This window comes from Crocuta crocuta, unplaced genomic scaffold (assembly GCF_008692635.1).
Source record: "Crocuta crocuta isolate KB4526 unplaced genomic scaffold, BGI_CrCroc_1.0 scaffold334, whole genome shotgun sequence".
NCBI classification, from domain to species: domain Eukaryota; kingdom Metazoa; phylum Chordata; class Mammalia; order Carnivora; family Hyaenidae; genus Crocuta; species Crocuta crocuta.
In genome coordinates, this window is record NW_027533260.1 from 1,791,491 (window position 1) to 1,815,628 (window position 24,138).

At 50.2% G+C, this 24,138-nt stretch overlaps 2 protein-coding genes across 4 annotated transcripts; one reads left to right on the forward strand and one right to left on the reverse strand.

The window, feature by feature from the left end:
- Positions 1-5: 5 nt before the first annotated feature.
- Positions 6-1,442, forward strand: LOC144217533 (uncharacterized; the record flags this gene model as incomplete). Its single annotated transcript, XM_077747139.1, has 1 exon — positions 6-1,442. A coding segment is annotated over one exon (1,341 nt), but the record flags the coding sequence as incomplete, so codon positions are not given.
- Positions 1,443-9,913: 8,471 nt separating this feature from the next.
- ZNF473 (zinc finger protein 473) lies at positions 9,914-24,090 on the reverse strand. 3 transcript variants are annotated; one of them, XM_077747019.1, is made up of 6 exons: positions 23,693-24,090; positions 20,237-20,454; positions 18,073-18,182; positions 15,950-16,036; positions 12,552-14,576; positions 9,914-11,152 (listed from the first exon to the last, which is right to left on the reverse strand). In XM_077747019.1, the coding sequence occupies exons 3-6, from the start codon at positions 18,170-18,172 to the stop codon at positions 11,142-11,144; spliced, it is 2,223 nt and encodes a 740-aa protein (XP_077603145.1). In that variant the 5' UTR covers positions 18,173-18,182; positions 20,237-20,454; positions 23,693-24,090; the 3' UTR covers positions 9,914-11,141. The 3 variants fall into 3 exon arrangements, with proteins under 3 accessions (XP_077603145.1, XP_077603144.1, XP_077603143.1); XM_077747018.1 differs by having other exon boundaries at positions 9,914-14,576; positions 20,237-20,331; positions 23,693-24,088; XM_077747017.1 differs by having other exon boundaries at positions 9,914-14,576; positions 23,693-24,088.
- Between the last annotated feature and the right edge of the window lie 48 nt (positions 24,091-24,138).

Below are 24,138 nucleotides of genomic sequence, written 5' to 3' on the forward strand. Positions count from 1 at the left end.
ACGCGTGCGGCGCGTGCGGCAAGGCCTTCACGCAGAGCTCCTCGCTCGCCGAGCACCGCAGGATCCACAGCGGGGAGAGGCCGTACCGCTGCGGGGAGTGCGGCAAGGCCTTCACGCAGAGCTCCTCGCTCCTCAAACACCGGCGGTGCCACACCGGGGAGAAGCCCTACGAGTGCGACCGGTGCGGCAAGTTCTACTCGCAGGTGTCGCACCTCACGCGCCACCGGAAGAGCCACTCGGGCGAGAGGCCCCACAGCTGCGGCGAGTGCGGCAAGGCCTTCTGTCACGCGGCGTCCCTGAGCCAGCACCAGGCGGTCCACACCGGGGAGCGGCCCTACGGGTGCACCGAGTGCGGGAAGGCCTTCAGCCACAGCTCGTCCCTGTCGCAGCACCAGCGGGTCCACACGGGCGAGAAGCCCTACGAGTGTCGCGAGTGCGGCAAAGCCTTCGGCCACAGCTCCTCCCTGACGCAGCATCGGAGGATTCACACCGGCGAGAAGCCCTACGCGTGTCGCGAGTGTGGCAAGGCGTACACACAGATTTCCCACCTCATGAGGCACCAGAGCGTTCACGCGGGCGAGAAACCCTATGTGTGCAAGGAGTGCGGAAAGGCCTTCGGCCACACGTCGTCCTTCGCTCAACACCGCACGGTTCACACCGGTGAGAAGCCCTACAAGTGCTGCGAGTGCGGGAAGACGTTCGGCCAGAACTCCTCGCTGACGCGCCACCAGAGGACTCACACCGGGGAGAAGCCGTACGCGTGTGCGGCCTGCGGGAAGGCCTACACCCAGATCTCCCACCTCCTCCAGCACCAGCGGGTTCACACTGGAGAGAAACCTTACGAGTGCGCGGAGTGTGGCAAAGCCTTCGGCCGCAGCACCCACCTTATCGAGCATCAGAAAATCCACACGGGCGAGAAGCCCTATCCGTGTAAAGAGTGTGGGAAGACATTCAGTCACAACTCGTCCCTCACTCAGCACCGGAGAGTCCACACTGGCGAGAAGCCCTACGCCTGTAACGAGTGCGGCAAGGCCTTCAGCCAGAGCGTCCACCTTGCTCAGCACCGGAGGATCCATACGGGAGAGAAGCCCTATGAATGTGACAGCTGTGGAAACGCCTACACTCAGATTGCACACCTGATTCAACACCAGAAGGTTCACGCGGGTGGCCGACGCTGTGTGCGCAGGGAGCGCGGGGAGGATTTCAGCGGCGGTTCACACCTGCCTCAACACCGGACGCCGCGCACGGTGCGCGACGCCTACGCCCGCGAGGATTTCGAGAAGGCAGTGGCTTGGAGCGCACAGCTGGCCGTTGATCAGAGCACGCCTGCTGACCGGGAAGCCTGAGAAGGGAGCCTGACTGTGGGCCTGCGGCCGGCTTCGGTTCAGCCTGCGTCCGCTCCGGTAACCCCCTCCTTCCCCGGAAGGAGCCCTCACCCCGAGTTGTGCGAGCTTTGGTTTCTCTATTTCCTACAAAGAGATGGCGCCGGCCGGGACAGCTTCTGATCATTTTTGGAGCTTCCCTCTAAAATCTCCGCTTCCCTCTCCCATGTCTCAACCTTACAGCGTCCCCAAAGGTGGTGTAAATGGAATGTGACTTTATCTGATCTCTTTTTCTTTTTAATGTTTATTCCTTTTTGAGAGCGAGGAAGATAGAGAGCATGGGCAGGAGAGAAGCAGAGAGACAGGGAGACACAGAATCCGAAGCAGGCTCCAGGCTCTGAGCTGTCAGCACAGCTGGGGTTCAAACTCACAAACCATGAGATCACGACCTGAGCTGAAGTTGGATGCTTAAGGGACTGAGCCACCCAGGCACCCCTCCATCTGATATCTTTCATAAGGTCCCTTTGAACTTTTCAAATTTATCGATCATTCATTAAATTGGAGCCTGAAAATTCAAGGAGAAAAAAAAAAACACACACAGCTGGAAAGATTAACCCTTTAAGGTACAAGCTACATAACTAGCTGAATGTAAACACTAGATGATTTTAGTTTCCTTTGAAACTTTAAGCTACAAATTTCATGGAAAATCCGCAGTTGGCTTAAATACTGAATACGTTTCACATATTTACAACCATTTTAGTTTTTCTATTTTTAAAAAATGTTTATTTTTGAGAGAGAGAGAGCATGTGTGCGTGAGCAGGGGAGGGGCAGAGAGAGAGAGGGAGACACAGAATATGAAGCAGGCTCCAGGCTCTGAGCTGTCAGCACACAGAGCCGGACACGGGGCTCAAACTCCCTGAAACCGCGAGATCGTGACCTGAGCCAACATCAGACACCTAACCGACTGAGCCACCCAGGCGCCCTCGAATATCATTTTTTTAAATTTTTTATTTCTAGGAGAGAGAGAGAGAGAGCGTGAGCAGGGGAGGGTCAGAGAGAGAGGGAGATACAGACTCTGAAATAGGCTCCAAACTCTGAGCTAGCTGTCAGCACAGAGCCCCACGCGGGGCCCAAACCCACGAACCGCGAGATCATGACCTAAGCGAAAGTCGGACGCTTAACCGACTAAGCCACCCAGGCGCCGCTAATATCATTTTAAAATAAATGTTATTTTATTTCATTGTGATCAGAGTGTAGGGACAATGTTGGCCTCTCTGATTTGTCCTTATACTATGAACACTGTCCTTTGTAACTACAGACACTTCATACTCCTCGTTATTTGGGCTAATATTTCATTGGCATGTGTGAAATGATTTACAAATCCATTCCCCCTTGTAGGCTGTGTTCTAAGCCCCTGGCGGATGGGTTGTTCACCAGTTTCCCCAATTATGAATAGTGTTATAATGAGCATTTGCATCCTTCCTTCCTCTCTCCAGAGGAGATTATTTCTCCACGTCATATTCCTGGATGGAAATAACAGGAACGAGATCCCAGTCATTTTCCTGATTACTGGAGTGTTTTGTCAGATTGCTTTCCAGATGGGCTGGACCTCGTCCATCCGGCAAGCCGGGTGTGAGGACTGCATTTCCACCACACTTTTACGAGCACTGATCATAATTTTTTCCTATGTCAAACGTGTAAAGTGGTTACTGTTTTCAGTAACTTAACTGTGTGCCTAATTCTGTCCCAAGCACTTTGCTACATTATGAGTCCTCATTCCTCTAACAATCCCACCTGTTCAGGGCTGTATTATCCCATTTTATAGGTGAGGACACTGAGGCACAGGGAGATGAAGTAGCCAGAGCCTCACAGCTATAAGCTAATGGAGGACGGATTCAAGCCCACATAGTCAGGCTCAGAAGCTATGCTGTGTCCTATTGGGATTGAGCACATTCCATATATATAACATTTCTTTCTTAAAATAATGTTTATTATTATAAAAATAAATACATGCTTCTTATAGGAAATTTAGAAGATCCGGAAAATCCAGATTTTATTCAAAGTTCAATGCTCCCCAGAGATAATTGTTAACATTTGGATATACTTCTGCTACTTTAAAAACTTTTTAATATCATATATGCTTAAAATAAATCTGGGGTATACTGAATATACCATTTAGCATACTGCTTTTTTTAAAATCATTTTATTATTTTTAAATATAATTTATTGTCAAATTGGTTTCCATACAACACTCAGTGCTCATCCCAACAAGTGCCCTCCTCCATGCCCATCACCCCCCGTCCCCTCTCCTCCACCCCCATTAGCCCTCAGTTTGTTCTCTGTATTTAAGAGCCTCTTATGGTTTGCCTCCCTCCCTCTCTGATTGTAACTTTTCCCCTCTTCCACTCCCCCGTGGTCTTCTGTTAAGTTTCTCAAGATCCACATATCCGTGAAAACATATAGTATCTGTCCTCTGCCTGACTTCACTCAGCATAACACCCTCAAGTTCCATCCATGTTGCTGCAAATGGCCAGATTTTATTCTTTCTCATTGCCATGTAGTATTCCATTGTGTAGGTGAACCACATCTTCTTGATCCATTCATCAGTTGATGGACATTTAGGCTCTTTCCATGATTTGACTATTGTTGAAAGTGCTGCTATGAACATTGGGGTACATGTGCCCCTATGCATCAGCACTCCTGTGTCCCTTGGGTAAATGCCTAGCAGTGCTATTCTGGGTCATAGGCTAGTTCTATTTTTAATTTTTTGAGGAACCTCCATACTGTTTTCCAGAGCAGCTCCATTTGGCATACTTCTAATTTATTTAACTTTATATCATGGGCCCCTGTTTTTAAATATCATGATTTACCCATGCCATCAAATAATCTTTAACAGCCAGATGTTGGGGGGCGGGGGTCGTTGCATAGTGTATGTTTATTCAGCCAGTGAATTGGCCAATCCCCTGTTGAACATTTTGGTTGTTCCTGGTTTTTGACTTTTATAAACATCCCATCTACTCAAGTCTTTGGCTGAGCACCTTCTAGTTTCCAAGTGAAATCCTGGCAGGGAGGTCATAGGTCAAAGAAAGAATGTTTCAAGGAACCCAGCCACATGGACCAATGGCTTCCCAGAAGTTCTGCATCAGCTGGCATCCTGACTAGCGGCGGATGGGACTGCGTCTGGCCAACATCATCCGTGGTAACTATTACCATGTTTAAAAGTCTTCCCACGTACTCCTCTTAATGTATGACTCCTTTCGTGGTTGAGGAAATACTTGTTTGTGGTGAATAATTCAGAGAACACAAAAATGAAAGCTAAGGCTCTCTATAAATCTTCATTCCCAAGATTTAGCCACATAAAGATAGTATACAATTTGTATGGTATAACACACATATTTTTCTTAAAGATTTGTATGTTGTTTATGTCATCTCTACACCCAGTATGGGGCTTGAATCCACAACCCCGAGATCAAGAATCGCATGCTCTACTGACTGAGCCAGCCAGGCGCCCCCACGCATATGATTTTAGAAGTGACTTTTTTCACTGTTTCACTTGGTATAATGACAATGCAAAAAAAACCTATATGTGTATATAAAACATATATATGTATCCTCATTTTTAACAACTGCATAATACTTCCTACTAGGGTTTCTTGAATTTATTTAACCAATCCCTATTGATTGACACTGAGATTATTTTTATTTTCTTTTCCATCACTGGACATTTACTATTTGACACTTGTGCAAAATATCTCCATAAGATGAATTCCTAGAAATAAACTTGTGGGACCATAGAATGTCCACGTTTAAAATTTTGATAATTATTGCTAAATAATCCTTCAAACAAGGACGAGCCAGTTCCCAGGACTCCTGGAAGGGTATACAAATGCCTATTTCCCCGTTCCCCCACTTTCTTCAAAACTTACTCAGTATTAGCCTTTTAAAAATGTTCCTAATCTAACAAGTAAATATGTCCTCTCAATAGTGAGATTAATGATCTTTTATGTGTTTGTTGGCGTTTGGTCTTTGAACTGCTTTTTTCTGTACTTTGCCCACTTTTAATTGGGCTGCCTTTTTGTATGGATCTATAGGAGCACATCTTTATGTATTACACACATTCACCTGGCATATATGTTACTAATATCTTCTCCCCGTTTGTTATTGCTCTTTCAATTGTGTTTGTGATGTATTTTGCTATATAGAATTCAAAATTTTTTAGGTATTCAAATCTATTTGTATTTTCTTTTCTAGTTCTTCGGCCTACTATCATTCTAAGAAAGGCCTTCCTGACCTCCAAGATTGTGATAAAGATTATCCTATATATTCTAGTACTTTTATGACTTTTTGACAATTAGATTTTTATTCTATCTGAATTTTTACTTTTATTAATATTTATTTATTTATTTTTAATTTAAATGTTTTATTTATTTTAGAGAGAGAGATGGAGACAGCATGAACAGGGTAAGGTCAGAGAGAGAGGGAGACAGAATCTGAAGACAGGCTCCAGGCTCAGAGCTGAGTCTCTCTGTCAGCACAGAGCCCGATGCAGGGCTCGAACCCACGAACTATAAGTCATGACCTGAGTTGAAGTCGGATGCTTTACCTACTGAGCCACCCAGGTGCCCCAATGTTTATTTATTTTTATTTTTGAAAGAGAGTGCACAAGTGGGGGAGGTGTGGGTGGCAGGGGACAGAAGATCTGAAATGGGCTCCATGGTGACAACAGAGAACTGAATGTGGGGCTCGAACTCACCAACCATGAGATCATGACCTGAGCCAAAGTCGGACACTCAACAGACTGAGCCACCCAGGTGCCCCTCCCTCTGCATTTTTAAACATGTCTTATGGTATGAATTTTCAGTTTCTAGAGGCCACCTGCATTCCTTGGCTTGTGGCCCCCTCTATGTTCAAAGCCAGCAGGGTAGCATCTTTAAGCCCCTCCTCCTAATATATTCCACCGTGTAGTATGTACCTTGCCTAGCACATTTAGCCCACTCCCTTCACAAAGTCTCACCCCCACCCCTGTATTAACATGCTAATGTAGAATACTTGGATTTTTAGTCTAAAAGCAGCTAATTTTCAGGCGCTTGTGCGGCCCAGTCAGTTAAGCGTCCAACTTTGGCTCAGGTCATGATCTCACGGTTCATGAGATCGAGCCCCGTATTGGGCTTTGTGCTGACAGCTCAGAGCCTGGAGCCTGCTTCGGATCCTGTGTCTCCCTCTCTCTCTGCCCCTCCCCTACTCGTGTTCTGTCTCTGTGTCTCTCAAAAATAAAAACAAAATATAAGAAAGAAAGAAGCTAATTTTTATTCTTGTCTTTGCCACTGTCTTGTTTACTTATTTTTAAAAAATGAGAATAGTTTAAGACTATATTACCAAGGATGCTTTGGGTTTCAAGGAACAGAAAACTCAAAAATAGCTCAAACTACAGAGATAATGTACTTACTCAAGTAGCCAAAAGGACCCAAAGCAAAGCGTTCATCCTGTTTCTCCTGGTACTTCAGGATGCCTTCAACAGCAAGTACAAGAAAACCCCAACTCAGATGGTCATGAACACTAGAAAGAAGAAATCTACAGGTAGGACAACCCCCAGCTGCTATATGTGAATACAGTAAAGCCTTGGATTGTGAGTAAATGTGGTCCGCGAGTGTCCCGCAAGACAAGCAAACGTTTCCAATCAATTTTAACTCGATAAACGAGCGATGCCTTGCAATACAAGTAGCAGGTGACACCCAATGTCACATGATCACAACTGAGCCAACGGTTCTTAGATTTGCTCTGCTATAGAAGTGCTTTGGGTGTCAAGCATGTTTCTGGAATGAACTATGCCTGCACACCAAGGTTTTGCTGTATATCTTTCCAATGCACTTGAGATTTATGTGCATTTTATTGCACATTTATGGTCTCAAGCTATTATATTTCCTGATCAGAGTTGCTCTTTTGTTTCTGTCTCAGCCCCCCTCGCCTGTTCATAGCATGTATCATAATTTCTTCTGATAGGTCTCCTGTCTACTGCTTGCCCCTGACACCCTGATGGCGAGGTCCATGCGTGTCTTTCACCGCTGTGTCCCCAGCACCCAGAGCACTGCGTACAACATAGTAGGTTCTCAGGCTCACCCTATTCCCAGTATGATCTCATCTCAATCCTTTATTCTTTCCAAATAAGGTCACATTGTGTTTCCAGATGAGCGTGAGTTCTGGGCAGTGTTTAACCCACTACCGTCCATGCCTAGCAGCTCTAGGTGGCTGCACCAGCAATTGCTCCATGGATTTTTTTTTTTTTTTGAGAGGGGAAGGGGGAGGGGCAGAAGGAGAGGGAGAGAGAGAATCTCAAGCAGGCTGCACGCCCAGCACAGAGCCCAACCTGGGGCTTGATCTCAAAACCATGAGACCGTCTCCCAAGCAGAAATCAAGAGACAGATGCTTTTTTAAAAAATGTTTTATTTATTGGGGTGCCTGGGTGGCTAAGTCGGGTGAGTGTCTGACTTCAGCTCAGGTCATGATCTGACCGTTCATGAGTTTGAGCCCCATGTTGGGCTTGATGCTGTCAGCACAAAGCCTGCTTTGGATCTTCTTCCCCTCTCTCTGCCCCTTTCCTGCTCTCAAAAATAAATTTTAAAACATTAAAAAATAAATGTTTTATTCACTTTGAGAAAGACAATCCTAAGCAGGCCCCACACTGTCAGTGCAGAGCCCTACATGGGGCTCGACCCCACAAACTGTAGGACTATGATCTGAGCTGTAATCAAGTCATATACTTAACCACTGAGCCACCCAGATGCCCTTTAGCAGAGGTTCTGAGATTCACTGTGCTTGGCCCAGCTTAGGTGGTGCCCATTTCTAATCAATCACAATGGCCGGGGAAGGGAACGGCTGATTGCCCAAACTAGGCTGTATATTCTTTGCGTAGAACTGGGCACGGAATATAGGGGGCACAGAACTACACGTGTCGCCAAGAGAGGGCAGGGCTGTTGGGGAGGCGAAGGGGGGGGGGTCTCCGAAAGGTGAGTGATAGGCGTTCACTGTAACCAGCGGTGCCAACAGCTTTCATCTTGTACCCCAGTGTCCATGAGGTGCATGGGAGATTGGTCATTTGGGTCATGGTGGGATATGGTGGAAGCCACTTCCTTCAGGAGTACTGCTCTTCCCAGCCCCCGGGGGAGTCCCCCTGGCAGGGAGCACCACAAGATTTCTGTCGGCTGCTCCGAGCAGCGATCAACCCAGCCTGGGATAATGTCCAAGGGCTTCCTGCTTGTCTCAAGGGAGCATGGAAAGCTCCTCTCAAAGAGAGGTTTGCAAGCTGTTCAGTAGTGCCCTGGGGCTGGGGCAGTAGTGGGGGTGGGGCTGTTCCTCATACCCCTTCGGTCAGGCACATCCACTTTCATCTTTTTTAATGTGTATTTATTTTTAAGGGGAGGGGCAGAGAGACAGGGAGACACAGAATTCGGAGCAGGCTCCAGGCTCTAAGCTGTCAACACAGTCGGATATGGGGCTCGAACTCACAAAATGTGAGACCATGACCTGAGCCGAAGTCAGATGCTTAACCGACTGAGCCACCCAGACACCCCCACTTTCATCTTTTTTATACAGTGGGCTCCTAGGTCGTTTTCTTAGAGCAGGATCTACCCAACATTAGGCATCCGTGTACTGCCCCCTGCCTGGGTTCACAGAGTGGCCCCCTTCTGCCCAAGATGCCAGCTGCCTGTGCCAGGACCCTCCCAACCCACTTAATTCAATCGACACCCTTAAACCTTTCAACCACGACCGTGAGTGGACAGCCAGTCTCACTTGCCATGAATAGAAGTTTGCTAGAAGTAAAATGCAGCGGAAACTTGCATTGTCTACCCCAAGTGCAGAGGCGGAGTCCTGCTCTGCCTGAGATGGGAAGATGCAAGGTGTTAAGGGTGTTTCCTCACTCAGGTGACCAGAAGGATATTCGATTATATGCCACTGTCAATTCCTTGCCATAAACGTGTGCCGTACATGCCCCTTTAAGTCAGCTCCCTTTTTGACTTAGGTAACTTTTTTAGTGTATTTTTTTAGTAACCCCTACACCTAACATGGGGCTTGAACTCACAGCCCGGAGATTGAGTTGTACGCTCTTCCAACAGAGCCAGCCAGGCACCCCAAATCAATTTATTTCTAAAGAGGACTTTCTACGACTGCCATTGAGTGGGAAACTAGCACCTGTCATTACAGAAAGGGTGGGATGAGGGACTAAAATAAAGACCAAGGGAGGAAAGTGACACTAATTTCTAGCTCCAGTGACTGTCTGAGCTTGAGGCCTGCTGTGTTTCTGTAACTAGAGAGAACGACAGGCTGTCGTGCTGCCTCCCCGGTCAGGTTCGCTGAGAACGAACACTAGGATGAAGTGTTGTCTGATGATGTAACTGAGACCGGCCGAAATCATATGGTTCCCTGGTGCTCTGTGCCCCACCAGCGCTTCGGGAAAACAGACACAACCGTCCCTCCTCACGGGGCAGCTTTTACCATTATAAGCCCTCCTCTTCTACTTGGCAGGAACAGGGCCCTCTGCGTGCCCAACATCTGGCCAGGTACGCAGCACCAGGCCGAAGAAAGCCACCGACACATACCAACTCAAAAACTTTAATCAGCAAACCAACACATACACACGAGTCATCCCTCCGCCGGCCCACAGCACACAGGTCAGTGGTTACAGAGCCCGCCCGCCGTGGCTGCCGATTTCCCACAGGACGTCTGACCCCCATCTTTGGTGTCAAAACTCTCGTTGAACAAACTTATCTGTTTGGGTTCCTGCCTCTGGCCTGCCCTGTGGTACAGAACAGGCCTGTCGCCCAGATGACACAGCGATCTGACGGCAGGGACCGTGCAGGGAGTTCAGTGTTTTGGCCCTTTGAAAACCAATATGCTCCGTGCTGTGGTGTGGGCCCAGAGGCGAGCCTGTGAGTTCCCAGTTTCAACAACAAAACCAACCAGCAGAGCTCAAAATGCAAGGATTTTTGTTTCTTGGTTTTTGTTTTTTTTTTTTGAGAGAGAGAGAGTGGGCACAAGTGAGCAAGGGGTTGGGGGTGGGGGGTGAGATGCTGGGCTCCCCCAAAGTGGGGCATGAGCTCACCTGATAATGAGACTCAAACCCACGAACCGTGAGATCATGACCTGAGCCGAAGCCAGACGCTTAACCGAATGAGCCACCCAGACACCCAAGTTTCAAGGCTGAAAAGGCTCAAGAACTCAGAGCACATACTCCTAAACTTCTTTAGCACCAAAACTATGAATGGTATCAAAAGTGTCAGTGTCTTCAGAAAGTTCTCTTTGTGCTTCAGCAGACATGTGACCAGGCCACTCGGTGGGACACAAAAAGCCAGAGCTGAGGAGGTGCCGTCAATAGGGCACATGGTTGTGCCAGGTGTCTTAGCTGGAGAACAGGCCTGGCCGACGCTGAGCAGCTGGCTTGCGGGCGCCAGCAGGGAGGACGGGGCCTCCCCGGGCTCTCCAGCAACGCTTCACGGTCCCAGAACTTGCTGTGACAGGAGGGAATGTGGCATTTTAAGATGTCACTTGTCAACGAACGGTGGTTCTCTGTGGAAATGGGGCCATCCGCTTCCCTTTGATTCCAGAAGTTTCACAGCCAGGCCAGGGCTTGCCGCATACTGGGCACTCCCACCACACACTAGGTCTCATACCACAGAACCAACTTTAAACGGGGAAGAAAATTACAAGAAGAGGTGATATGTGTTATGTGGAGAGCGTCCCTTGAGTGAGGTTCTAGAGTCAGGAGAGCAAAGTTCTAGCTATTTGGTGTTAGTTTACATACTCTTCTTGGCTTCTGTGGGTTAGTTAAGAAAATACTGCAACAGAGAAGAGGGAAGGGAAAGTTAGACTTAACATTTTTTTTAAATGATTATTTTTGAGAGAGTCAGAGTGCAAGCAGGGGAGGGGCAGAGAGAGTGAGCACAGAATCTGAAGCAGGCTCCAGGCTCTGAGCTGTCAGCAGAAATGCCAACATGAGACTCAAATCCATGAACTGGAGATCATAACCTGAGCCAAAGTCAGATGCCCAACCAACCGAGCCACCTAGGCACCCCCCCCACCCCTTTTATTTTTTCAAAGAGCAAGGTGCTGTGTTTTGGAGACTAAACTTAGCCAGAGGCATTTTGGAGAAAAACTCAAAATGAAAGCTGTGCATAGTATTAGTAAGAACATTAGCTGTAGTAAATAGAGGATTGCTAACTCTTCCCTCCCTTTTTTAACCTATTTGTTGTATGTCATGAGGACTTGTAGCTCACATCTGGTGAGTACTTACTATGTGCTGGACACTCAGTTCTAAGTGTATCTTCACATCTATTTATCTTCACAACAGCCTTCTGAGGTAGCTAACTATATTGTGCCCCTTTACAGATGAGCACACTGAGGCCCTAGGAAGTCCCAGGGCTCTCCCCGGATCACTCAGGTAGCACATGGCAGAGCTGGGATTTAACCCAGCTGACTGGCTCAAGTCTACCACTGAATTGTCATTCTACACAGCCTCTCAATTACTGTGTTTTCATGAAACTCAGGTGTGCAAATTTTCTAATTGCTCCTTATTAATAAATAGATGTATTTATTTGGTGGGGAAGGAGCTTACAGTGTGAGTTTCAGCTTTAGGGCTCAGATGAATGTGTTTAGATGTCTGGAACCCTATTGCTGCTGCTGGGACCCTGTAGCATTGCTACTTGTTGCTTATTGCTAAGTAACTCCTTGTTACCATCAAGTACGAACTTGCTGATGTCTACGGAGACCTGCAGCAGAGGGCTTTCTGACAATACCGACATTGCTACATTTTCTCTTGGGTGTGAACCCTCTGGTGCTGATTGAGATGGGTGCTGAGGCCAAAAGCTTTTCCACACACCCTGCAGGCATAAGGCTTCTCCCCAGTGTGAACTCTCTCATGCTGCATCAGATTTGCTTTCTGGGAAAAGGCTTTCCCACATTCAGCACACACATAAGGCTTTTCCCCAGTGTGGATTCTCCGGTGAACAGAAAGGCATGAGCTCTGGCTAAAGGCCTTCCCGCATTCCGAACAAACATAAGGCTTTTCTCCAGTGTGAACTCGCTGGTGAACAGAAAGGCACGAGTTCTGGCTGAAGGCTTTCCCACATTTCTGACAAACATAAGGCTTTTCCCTGGTGTGAACTCTCCGGTGTTGAAGAAGTTGAGCACCCAGGCTGAAGGTTTTCTCACAGTCACTGCATTTGTGGGGTTTCTCACCTGTGTGATCTCTCTGCTGCTCTGAAAGACATGAATTCGGATGGAATGATTTTCTGCATTCATCACACTCAAAGGACTTCTTTCCAGCAGGAGTTCTCTGATGCTGAGTGAGGCAGTTACTCTGGGGAAAGGCTTTGTCACACTTGCTACATTTAAAGAGTTTCTTCTCCTCGGTGTGAGTTAACTGATGTTCTGAGAGGTGTGCACTTTGGCTGAAGGTCTTTCCACAGTCACTACACGTAAAGGTGTGCTCACTCTTGTGGGTGGACTGATGTTTTGTGAAGGAAGCGCTGCGGATGAAGGTCTTCCCACAGTCTCCACATTCATACGGCCTTGCTCGAGAGTGGATGTTCTGGTGGCGAAGGAGCTGTGTACTTTTGCTAAAGGCTTTTCCACACTGGTCACACTCAAAGGGCTTCACTCTGGTGTGAACCCTCTCGTGCTGAGTCAGATATTTGCTGCAGCTGAAGGTTTTCTCGCATTTGTTACACTTAAAGTGCTTCTTGTCAATCCCTGAATGTTCTCTCCGTCCTGAGTCCTGATCCAAGATACTCCCGCTCTCATCAAGTCCTTGTTTTTCTCTGGTGTGAACGCTCTGGTGGCATGCTAGAGTCGAGCTGCAGAAGAAGCGCTCGCCGCATTCCTGACACTCATGGAGGGTCTCCATAGCATGCATCTTCTGGTGTTGGACAAGGTATTCATGATGGGTGAAGGTTTTCTTGCATCTGTCACAGCAGTAGGACATTCCTGTGGTATGAACAGACTGGTGTCGAATCAGGTGGGAGGGCCGGCTGAAACTCTTGATGCATTGATGACACTTATAGGGCCTGTAGCCAGTGTGAATCCTCTGATGTTCATTAAGGTGAGTGCTCCGGTAGAAGGCTTTCCCACACTCATTGCATTTGTAAGGTTTCTCTCCACTGTGAACCCTCTGGTGGACCTTCAGGGTTGAGATATTCCTGAAGAGCCTCCCGCACTGGTCACACTCGTAAGGCTTTTCTCCAGTGTGAATAGACTGGTGTTCGACGAGCAGCAAGCTCTGCTCGATGCCCTTCCCACATTCCTGACTCTCGGAGGTAGTTTCCGTAGCATGGGTCTCCTGATGTTGGAGAAGGTATTTGCTCAAGTTGAAGGTCGCCTTGCATTTGGCACATTCATAGTGTTTCTGAGTGTGGGTCTTCTGATGCTGAGTGAGATGAGAGGTTTGGCTGAAACCCTGGCCACCCTCATTACATTTGTAGGACTGATCACCTGTCTGGGGTTTCTGGTCCTCAGGAGGCTGTACGCCGAGATCTGATGGAGGGTCACTGTCTTGATTCTTACATGGTTCTTCTCCAGGGTCAATTTTCGGATCCCACAGCTGTGTGTTCTCACCGCAGGCTTCCCCGCACTCGTCATGTGGGCAGGTTTTGTAGCCCGTGTCAGTCGTCAGGGGCACAAAGGGGCAAGACATTTGGCTGAAACCTTCCTCATACTCTTGATGCACAGTGGGTTTCTCCCGAGTATGAATGATCCAGTGCTGGATAAGATGGTAACTCTGACTGAAGCTCTTCTCACATTCACTACATTTATACAGTTTCTTGCCTCCCGGGACAGGATTCTGCTGGCTCTGGTCTAAGTCACAGCCAAAGTCTGTCCCATGTTCCGGAGACTCAGCTGGTGCTGGGCTCTTTTCAGGAAGATCAAGCATCACAGAATCCTCTCCCACAGAAAGGAGTGACTCGGGACCGAGGTCTCTCTGGAGTTGGGGACTTCTGCATTCTGTGGGACTTTCCTTGTTGGCAACAACGTCAGACTTCTGAAGACTTTCTGGATCTCCCAGCAAACTATCTAACCAAGTCTCACCAACACAGGCCTTCCCCAGACTGGAGTTCCAGAGGCCATCCTTGGACAATGTCTCCATGATCTCCTGGGAGAGTCCTTCTCCCAAGAAGTCTTGTGCCAGAGGACAGTTCTTGACTTCAGCCACGTCTGAGAGAGGGAAAGTGCAGATGTCTCCTGTCCTCCGGGGTGAACAGTAAGGAGCTGCAGGGTGAGAACACAGACAAGAGGGAGAACGGGTGATGGCTCCTTGGTAAGCCCGTCCCTCAAGGGGGTGATGAAGAAGGGGCCAAAGTGGTGACCCCGCTAGGACTGGCATCACAGGAAACAGAGAGCCCATTTCCAAGATGGTTAAGTGGAGAGCTGGGCAGCCGCAGGGGCTCCATAGGGAAGGGGAGCCTCTTAGATACTCTCTACCATGACCCCCATTGGCTATGGCCCACTTTTTGGAGAAGGACGCTGTTCAACAGGGAAGGAGATATAAATGATATTAATGCAGTACAATTATAACTGCTGGGGAATGGATTTGGTTGGTAAAGGTGTGGCTACATGTGTCTGGAAACAACCTATACTTTTTTTTAATGTTTGTTTACTTACTTTGAGAAAGACAGAACGAGAGCGTGAGTGAGCGGGGGAGGGACAGAGAGGGAGAGAGAGAATCCCAAACAGGCTCTATGCTGTCAGCACAGAGCCCAATGTGGGGCTCGAACTCACAAACTGTGAGATCATAACCAAAACCAAGAGTCGATGCTTAACTGACTGCTTGACCGGGCACCCAGGTGCCCCCATATATTGTTGAGGTGGCAGGAGTCCATGCTGGTCACCTACGCACACACACCAGGGTGCTCGCCAGGCTACAGAGGGTCCATGTTTGCCAGCTCATGAGAGGCGAGCCTAGAACGCAGCTACACCATGACTGGGTGGGTGGTGGAGGCCCGGACTGAGCCACGCAGCCACCACACTGTGGTCTCTGATTCAGGGGCCCGTCTCATGTTAACGATGTAACCATGAGAAAAGTCACCCGCACCCCAGGCAAGGCCCCTGTCTTTGCCTTTTCCCGCTGGGGACATGTCAACTAGTGTGACACCCTCCCTGCCTCACCTGTCCCCTCTGGAGGAACCGCGGCCTAGACAGAGCAGAACAAATGCTCTTGGCTGCAGCAGGCCTGGGCTTGAGTTATTAGCAGAGGCAGCCCTGGGCTGTGCCCTCTGGGGCAGACTTGTGCAGACAAGGGCGAAACAGACTGGGGGTGTGTGGTGCTCAGCGGGCACAGGGCAGGAAGGTGGAGACACGGACTCGGCATGAAGGCCACCTCCTGCTAAGTCTGGAAGGACCGAAAAGAGGACAGAGGAAGGGCACCAGGACAGCCACGTGCTGAACACAGAGGTAGGCAGACACGAGACAAGGGTTCTCACCCCTGCCGGGCCGGGGGACAGAAGCCAGCGCGCGGCAGAGTGAAGTGCGTTAGTCCAGGGTCAAGACGTCTGGATGTTTGGGGTCCAAACAGAAGTTCCAAAGATGGAGGGCAGACAAAGGGCCATGTCCCACCAGCCCCTGCCCCCTCCCTGCCCACTCACCAAGGCCCTCCGATTCTGGGCTTTCCCTGGCCACGGCCTCCAGCTCTTCGCCGCCATCTGGACAGGTCAGTTTGGGTTTGCAGGGGTCTGCAGGGAAAGAAGAGTGCTGTCATCAGCCGGGACACAAAGGGCCAGGGCTGCTCAGCGGGAACCTTCTGGCTCTCATGACGATTCAGTGCTTTATCCAGCGTACAGCTCCTGAGGGCCAAGTGCCACTCCGGGTGACTCCGGGGACGCCTTCCCTGTAGGGTTCCCAGTCCAGTGGAGGAGAGGGACCGTCGTCACAATCCAGGGTGATCAGAGCTGTGAAAGCCAGGGCTGGGGATACAAAGGACTTGCAACAGTTCTTGAGGGAAGGGCAGTCTGCCAGGTGGAGAGGCACGTACTGACTCATCCAGCCATGGAGCCTGAGGCCTCCGTGGAACATGCTGGGTTTCCAGACCCCGGACATGCCTGCTCTCTGCCCTCGGCAAACTGCTCAAGGAAGGGAGCAGAGCCCTAATCCCAGTGGGGACGTGCTACAGTGAAGGAAAAGCACCTTCTGGCTTGAAAATGAAAGGGCCGCGAGCCAAGCGATGCAGGCGCTTCTAGACGCCAAGAAGGAGCAAAGGCACAAGAGCCTCCGGACGGAACGAGCCCTGCAACGGCCCGACTGCAGCCCGCTCACACCCGTTTCAAACTCCTGACCTCCAGAACCGTCGGTGAGCAAACGTGTTGTTTTACGCTGCCGTCTGTGGCGTCTGTCAGAGCAGCCCCAGGAAGCTGATACGGCACGTGGATAGACACACGAGTGTGTGCAGGGTTCAAGGGAGATGTGCGTTTACCGTGGGGTGTTGTTTAGAGAAAGAATGCTGAGGTCCAAGCCGCCCGAAGCTGCTTCTGCAGCACACGCCCTCAGTAGAGCTTAGAAAGACTGTGAGGCTGTCCCTGGGCCGCTGTCTGGGACCCTGGATCTCAGGAGGGTTCCGGCATGCCCAAACCAGTACTAGGGGCCCCCTGTGCCTCAACTGTAATGCTGAACACCCACTGTCCGGCTGGGAGTCTAGAATTTTGGTACATTCCAGGCAGAGGGCGCCTGTGTGACCAGCTCCCAATAAGAGCTGCAGGCGCTGAGTCTCCAGTGAGTGCCCCCAGCAGACCTTTCACATGACTCGCGCCCCCACTGCGCACCCTGTGGGACCGCAGCCAGAGGGAGGGCTCTGGTCTCCCCTTTGCCGCCCGTGCCGTGTCCTTTCTCTGGAGGACGTCATGGACGTGAGTACGACTACATGCTGACTCCTGCAAGTCCCCTCCTCCTAAGTCACTGAACACAGGGGGCCTCTGGGAACCCCCGCGCAGCTGGGAAGGTGACTCCCCCTCTCGGACCTCGATTTCAAAGGGACCGTCAAAACAGGGAGTCGGACTTGTGGGGTGACTGCAAGACTGAAGGCCAGTCCTCAGTGCTGATGCAGCGTGACACCCGGCAACTCCTGCTCCTCGTTCCTTTACTGAGCAACTGTTCAGTAAGTCCCCGTGGCAGGAGCCGTTAGTCCTAAACACCGGGGACACACCAGCGATTCGCACCAGTGGAGAGTCCCCGCCCTCAGGAAGCGGCCCGTCCCAGCAGAGGGAGGCAGAGCATAAAATGGGCAGTTAGAACGCGCAGGAGTGCTGGGTTGGCGGAGCGGGGGAGGAGGACTTGGGAACAGGTCGCAGAAGAAGTCTTAAAAAAGGGAAGGCTGGAGGCAGGAAGGCAAATGCAGAGACCCTGAGTGTCAGCCCCTCAAGGACGAAGGGAAAAGTGCTGACGGGGCCAGAGCAGCAGGCGGTGTGGCTGATGGGCTTTCTCAACCTCAGCACTGCTGACATTTGGGGTCAGATAATCCCTGGCTGTAGAGGCTGCCCTTGCATCCAGGATACGCAGCGGCGACCCTGGGCTCTACCCATTAGATGCCAGGTCCACACCCCTGCTCCCAGGTGCGGACAATGAAAAAGGTCACCAGGCATTGCCAGTGGCAGTGCAGCCCTGCTGGGCTACATTATGCCAGCTCTGAGGCACTAGGGAGCCGAGAATTTATCCTGTGGGTCAGAGGGGCCAAAGAGCAGAGCAGGGACTGGGCCCCGGGGCTGGAGCGGACACTCACTCAGCAGGAAAAGGTTCTGGTAGTTGTCCAGCGCCGTGTCCCAGAACAGGTCCCCCTGGTCCAGCCCCAGCTGCTCCCAGTCCTCCAAGGTGAAGTCCATGGCTACATCCCTGTGGGTCACAAATTCCCGCAATATAGCACACTGCTGGTAACCATGGGCCTGGGGTCAGGGATGGACCCAGTAGCTTACTTGGTGCACCCTGCCCTCCATGTATGAGGCCTTTGACAAAAATCATCTCCTGGGAGCCCTGAGATGACACCGGGCATCGCCATGTTTTGTAGGCAAGATACACGGCGTCTTGGAGAGGGGGACAGGAGTTCCCCTTAGGGTCACACAGGCAGGACTTCAATGCACATCGGCCTGTCCCTAAAATCTGCTTACTTGGGCCTTTGCTTTTTAGTGTTCATTCAAGACTTTTTAAATTTTTACTATGGAAATTTTCACACACACAGTGGAGATCTGCACGTGACAGACCACCATGTGCCCATCACCTCACTTCTGTCCCTGTTAACACTGGTCTGGTTAGGGGGCACCTGTGGCGCTCAGTCGGTTAAGTGTCCAACTCTTGATCTCGGCTCAGACCATGATCTCATGGTTCGTGGGTTCAAGCTCTGTATCAGGCTCTGTGCTGATGTCCCAGGGCTTGCTTGGGATTCTCTCTCCCCCTCTGCCCCTCCCCGGCTCACGCTTTCCCTCATCTCAAAATTAAATAAACTTAAAAAAAATTGGTCTGTTTCGTTCATTAAACCTCTTCCCCACCTGTTTGGTTTTTTTTAGAAGGGGGAGGGGTTGGGAGGGAATATTTCAAAATTACTCCTAGGCAGTATCTGATTTCACCTGTGAAAACTTCAGGATTAACGGTATAACTCCTTAATGTCACTGAATGCCAGGACGATATGCAAAGTCTGGATGCAGATTCGTCTGACATTTCAATGGTGGTTTTTTCCCCCACTGTTTTTTTTTTAATTGTAAAAAAAAAAGGCCACTTCATCCAGTGGCACTAAACATACTCACACTGTTGTACAGCCAATACCACCATCTGCTTCCAGAACTCAGTCCATCCTGCAGAACTGAAACTCTGTCCCCACCAAACGCCACCTCCCGGCTCCCCGCCGACCCCAGCCCCACACCAGCTTCTGCTTTCTGTCTCCACGGTTTGCCTGCTCTAGGCTCAGCGGTATGTCTTGCCGGCTGGCTTGTCTGGATCAGAACCCACGAGGCCCACGCCCCGCACGGAGCTGCCGTGACCGCGAAGGGTTTTAGTCCCCAGCCATACCCTCCTGCCCTCCTTATTCCCCCATGGTCCTGCCTGCAGCTCCCACGTCGGAGATGTGGCGATTGCTTCCTGTCGCTGTGTCCTGGCTGCTCCTCTGCCCACCACATCTTCTGGACACTGCTTGGTAAGCAGCGGCTTAGACGCAGTACGACTTCCGGGTGAGGAGGGGGAGGGCAGGAGCCCTCACAGGTGGTGCCGGGTCCACTCTGGGCTGTACGACTGCCTGAGGCGTCTGTGTGTCTTCTCGATGCCATCTTCCTTTCTCTCTCTCTTCTTATTAAGTAGGCTTCACGCCCGGGGGTGTGACTGGGTGGCTCAGTCAGTTAAGCGTCCTACTTCAGCTCAGGTCATGATCTCATGGTTCCTGAGTTCGAGCCCCACATTGGGCTCTCTGTGCAGAACCTACTTCGGATCCTCTGTCCCCTCTCTCTGCCTCTCCCCACTTGCACGCTTGCATACTCTCTCAACAATAAGTAAACAGTTAAAAAAAAAAAAAAAGTTGGCTCCACGCCCAGTGCAGAGCCCAACTCAGAAGAACCCTGAGATCAAGAGCAGGATACTTAACCCACTGAGCGACCTAGGCACCAGGTGGCGGCTGAGCACAGTTCACCACCAGGCCAGGACGGGAGTTTTGGTTGTGCGGGGGAACCGGAGGAGAGGCTGTGGAAGGCGGCAGGACTCAGGTCCTGCAGGGCAGGGCTGAGAAACCTGGATTTTACTTTCTAAGCAGGAAGGACTCCCAGAAGGGTGCTGAGCAGGAGAGCGACAATATAAGAGGATCACGGTGGGGGGGGGGGGTCAGCAGAGGACAGTGAGCCCAGAATAAAGGCAGGCCAGCCATGCAGCCTCAGGGTGTGACTGATCAGGACGAGGGGCCCTCAACTCACCTTGGTGGCTGCCAACTGGAACTCAGCGGGACTCAGTGGCCGGGGTTCTCACTTAGGATCCCTCTCCTTCCCCTCCACATTCCTGGCTGGCAGAGCTGCAGGAGAGACAAGGGAGCCGGGAGGAAGTCTCCCTTCCTTCTAGGGCTGGCTCCCTGGCCATGCTGGATGAGCCCCCAGAATGTCCGGCAGCAGGAGGATCGGTCAGAATGGGAGTCTCCCTGCGGGAATCACAACAACACTTCTGTGCTGACTGAGACTTACTCCAAGCCCCTCATTTCCACTGTGCTTCACAGCCCACGGGTATTACAGTCAGTAAATACACGGTTGGGAGAGGTGGTGACTAAGGTCTGTCACCTTGGCGGGACCTTCAGTCTTGCTCACTGCTGGGTCTCAGCACAGCACGACCTGACGTGCAGCAGGCACTTTTTAAACGTTTGTTGACAGACATAATGTCTCTCGAACAGGACCCCTGGGATGAGGAATCTGGGATTTCTTTTTAATGTTTATTTTTGAGAGACAGAAAGACAAAGAGAAGGAGACCCAGAATATGAAGCGGGCTCCAGGCTTTGAGCCATCAGCACAGAGCCCGATGTGCAGCTGGAACTCATGAATCGTGAGATCGGGACCTGAGCCAAAATTGGACGCCTAACTGACTGAGCTCCCCAGGCACCCTGAGATTCTGGGATTTCTATTACTGCCTCTAGGATTTGAGTCCAGGTGAGTTGGCCTCCAAAACTTTTACTATTTTTCCTACAGTAGCAAGATTTCTCCAACCTTTTTTTTTTTAAACCATGACCCACAGTAACAAAGACATATACCGTTACTGTTCATTCACACACGTAATGAGAACAAAACCTTCATGAAACAACACTGAATCTTACCAAGTAGAATGTACTGGGATCTTTTCTATTCTAGTCTCTTTCATTTTACTTCACTAAAAAAATATACATATGGCCAGGGTTACCTGGGTGGCTCAATTGGTTAAGTGTCTGACTCTTGATTTTGGCTCAGGTCATGATTTCAGTTTGTGAGATTGAGCCCTATATCGGACTCTGTGCTGACAACTTGGAGCTTACTTGGGATTCTCTCTCCTCTCTCTCTGCCCCTCCCCTACTTGTGCTTTCTCTCTCAAAATAAATAAACATTAAAAAAAAATTATGGCCACTGCCCAGTGAGTTATTTTCATGACCCATAATATACAAAACACTGCATGATAGGGCTTATTCTTTTAAATACTTATTTTAAGAAACAGAGAGAATAAAGGGGAGGGGCAAAGAGGATCAGAAGCAGGCTCTGAGCTGTCAGCACAGAACCAGAGGTAGGGCTCCAACGACCTGAGCTGAAGTCGGACACTCAACCGACTGAGCCACCCAGGTGCCCTTGTACCATAGGGTACACGTTGGTAGCTGCTATGAATTTCCTAAGTGGCACAGTATCTACAGAGTGATGAAAACACTCCGTAGCACAAAGCAGCAGGATGATTTAATGTCAGGTCCACGATTCTTAAGCTTCTGGGGACAGATATGCTTTGAAAATCAGAAATTTTTCATTTTTATTTTAAAAAGATTTTAATGTTTATTCATTTCAGAGAGACACAGGGAGAGAGGGAGAGGGAGGGGGGAGAGGGAGAGAGAGAACAGTGGGGAAGGGACAGAGAGATGGAGATAAAGAATCCTAAGCAGGCTCCAGGCTCTGAGCCGTCAGCACAAGGCCGACATGGGGCTCGAACTCACGAAACGTGAGATCATGACCTGAGCCAAAGTTTGGACACTTAACCAAGCCACACAGGCGCCCCAAGAAATTTTCTGATTTTTAAGGTGAATACACACACACACACACACACACACACACACTATATATTCATTAAAATCACAGTGCAGCGTGGGTCAGACAGCATTTTGTACTTGAACACCTTAGTAATTCTAGAGTGAAGGGGATAAATATTCTCTCTAGGTAGGATAATTAAAGGTCATAAAACCCAGCAGTTCTGGTCAGGTCTGGACACAAAATTTATGGAAAAAATGATCTTCCGGGCTTTCCAGATTTTCACTGTAGATAAGGCAATGTGGTAAGCTTGTAAATGCTAACATTTACTCAACAGTGATTTTCCTCACATGACAGAGGCTAAGCCTCGACTTGGGAGTATAATTTGGCCCAGATGTGGTTTTTTGCCCACACTGTTGTCAGATAGGAGGTTTTGAGAGAAAATTCTTTTAAGCAGTCTCAACTTGAAAACTGCGAAATTGAGCATGGAACTGCTTAAGACTTTCTCCCTCCCTCTCCCCCGCCTCTCTAAAATAAATAAAAATGAAAAAAATCAATTTCCAGTCTCCGCAGAATCCTAGGATTTGGTCCACTGAGTCTATTCCCACAAAGCTGTTAGTTGGGGCCTAAAGCTGCCTCCCCCTTATATGGGGCGAGTGCTCCCTGATGCCCCACAGTCCTCCTCCAGGCAGTTCCCTCCTTATCTCCCTGCCCCTCCCTCATACACATCTGAGTTTGAGACCTCTGTCTAGTTTCCAAGTCACATTCTGTCCATATCTCATAGACTCTGAGCCTGGGGACAGAAGAAACTGGAGCCCTCATGTGAAGCTCAAGGTCACCCAGCCTTGACTTGGGCCAAACAATTACAGGACTGACAAATCTGGGGCTCTGGAGTTGAGAACTCCTGCTTCTTAGTGTGGGACCAGAGCCAGCTCTCACCGTGGCTTCCACGTGTACGAAATGGGACAAGTACAACAGCCCACAGCCCCGCGGCTGTAATTCTAAAAACCACAAAAAGCTCCGAAAACCAGAACCTTATTCATTCATACACGGGCAGCAAAACAGGACCCGAATTGCCACAGGCTGTATATACTGTGACTATTCACGCCTTTCCCGGCAGAAATAATCGACTTCAAGAACTGCCCCAGACACCTCTGAGGTGTTGCCTAACGATGCCACAAGCACCCTGTTAACTTTCCAAACTCTGATAAACTGTGATTCCCGAAGTGCTCCCGGTGCCAAGGGAGCCGATACAACCGACGGAGCCGCGCTCGGCGCCGCTGCGATTACAGGAGGGAATCCGAGCACCGCGCGGAGCCTGGCGCACAGCAGGAGCTCAATGTGAATTACTCTGCCCTCCTCCCACTCGTTCATCCGGCCAGATCCGCCCGGCTTCAACTTCAGGCAACCCAACCCCTCCTTCGGCTTCCGTCTCCTCACTCGAAGGTAAAATAAAATGTACCCTCTCCTCTCAGGGCTGCCGGTGAGGACTGGAAACCATTTCAGCGACAGCCCGGCAGAAAACAGGCTCTGCACAGAGAGCGGTCAAGACCCCACATGGACACCCACCGCTCCCAGAAGGCGCGCCCCTCGCCGAAATGGGCCCGTGGGCGTTCCGTCATCCCTCAGGAAGGACCGAGCCCCAAGCCCCGGGGGCACTCAGCTTCCCCCCCCCCCGCAGCGCCGCCTCACCTTTGAAGACAGCCCGCCGTCGAGTTAACAGAAGAGACTCCCGCCCGGAGGAAGGCGCACACCCAACTCCTCCCACTGGCGCCTCGTAACAACTTCCGGCGCCGCGAGAATTTCCTCGAGCTCCTCCACCCAGGAGCCCCCGCGCCAGAGGGAAGACTCGGTTTCCCAGAAGGCTGTGCTGACTCCTCCCCTTCTGTTCCTATATCCACACTCGTCTCCGGCCGCTGAGCACTCTAGGAAATAGAGGAGGAACAAAATCGGGACCAGGGAGCCTGTGGGAATTGCAGTCCAGTTTTTACTCAGTTAAAGGACAACCTAAGCAGCGTACTCCGGCCTGAAGGAGCCAGGGAGTTGCCAGGGACACGCATTGAGGAGGAAATCCCTGAAAAGACGCTTGGAAGTAAAGGGCGGAGTTTGAGGCGGGAAATAACAAGACCCCTCTCTGA

What these genes read in the sequence shown, in the direction of transcription:
- ZNF473 (XM_077747018.1), bottom strand. Translation starts at nt 18,172, where the DNA reads ATGGACTTCACCTTGGAGGACTGGGAGCAGCTGGGGCTGGACCAGGGG. An exon ending in CCAGAACCTTTTCCTGCTGA is followed by an intron (nt 16,037 to 18,072) that starts GTGAGTGTCCGC and finishes CTTTCCCTGCAG; the next exon opens with ACCCCTGCAAACCCAAACTG. An exon ending in CCCAGAATCGGAGGGCCTTG is followed by an intron (nt 14,577 to 15,949) that starts GTGAGTGGGCAG and finishes CTCACCCTGCAG; the next exon opens with CTCCTTACTGTTCACCCCGG.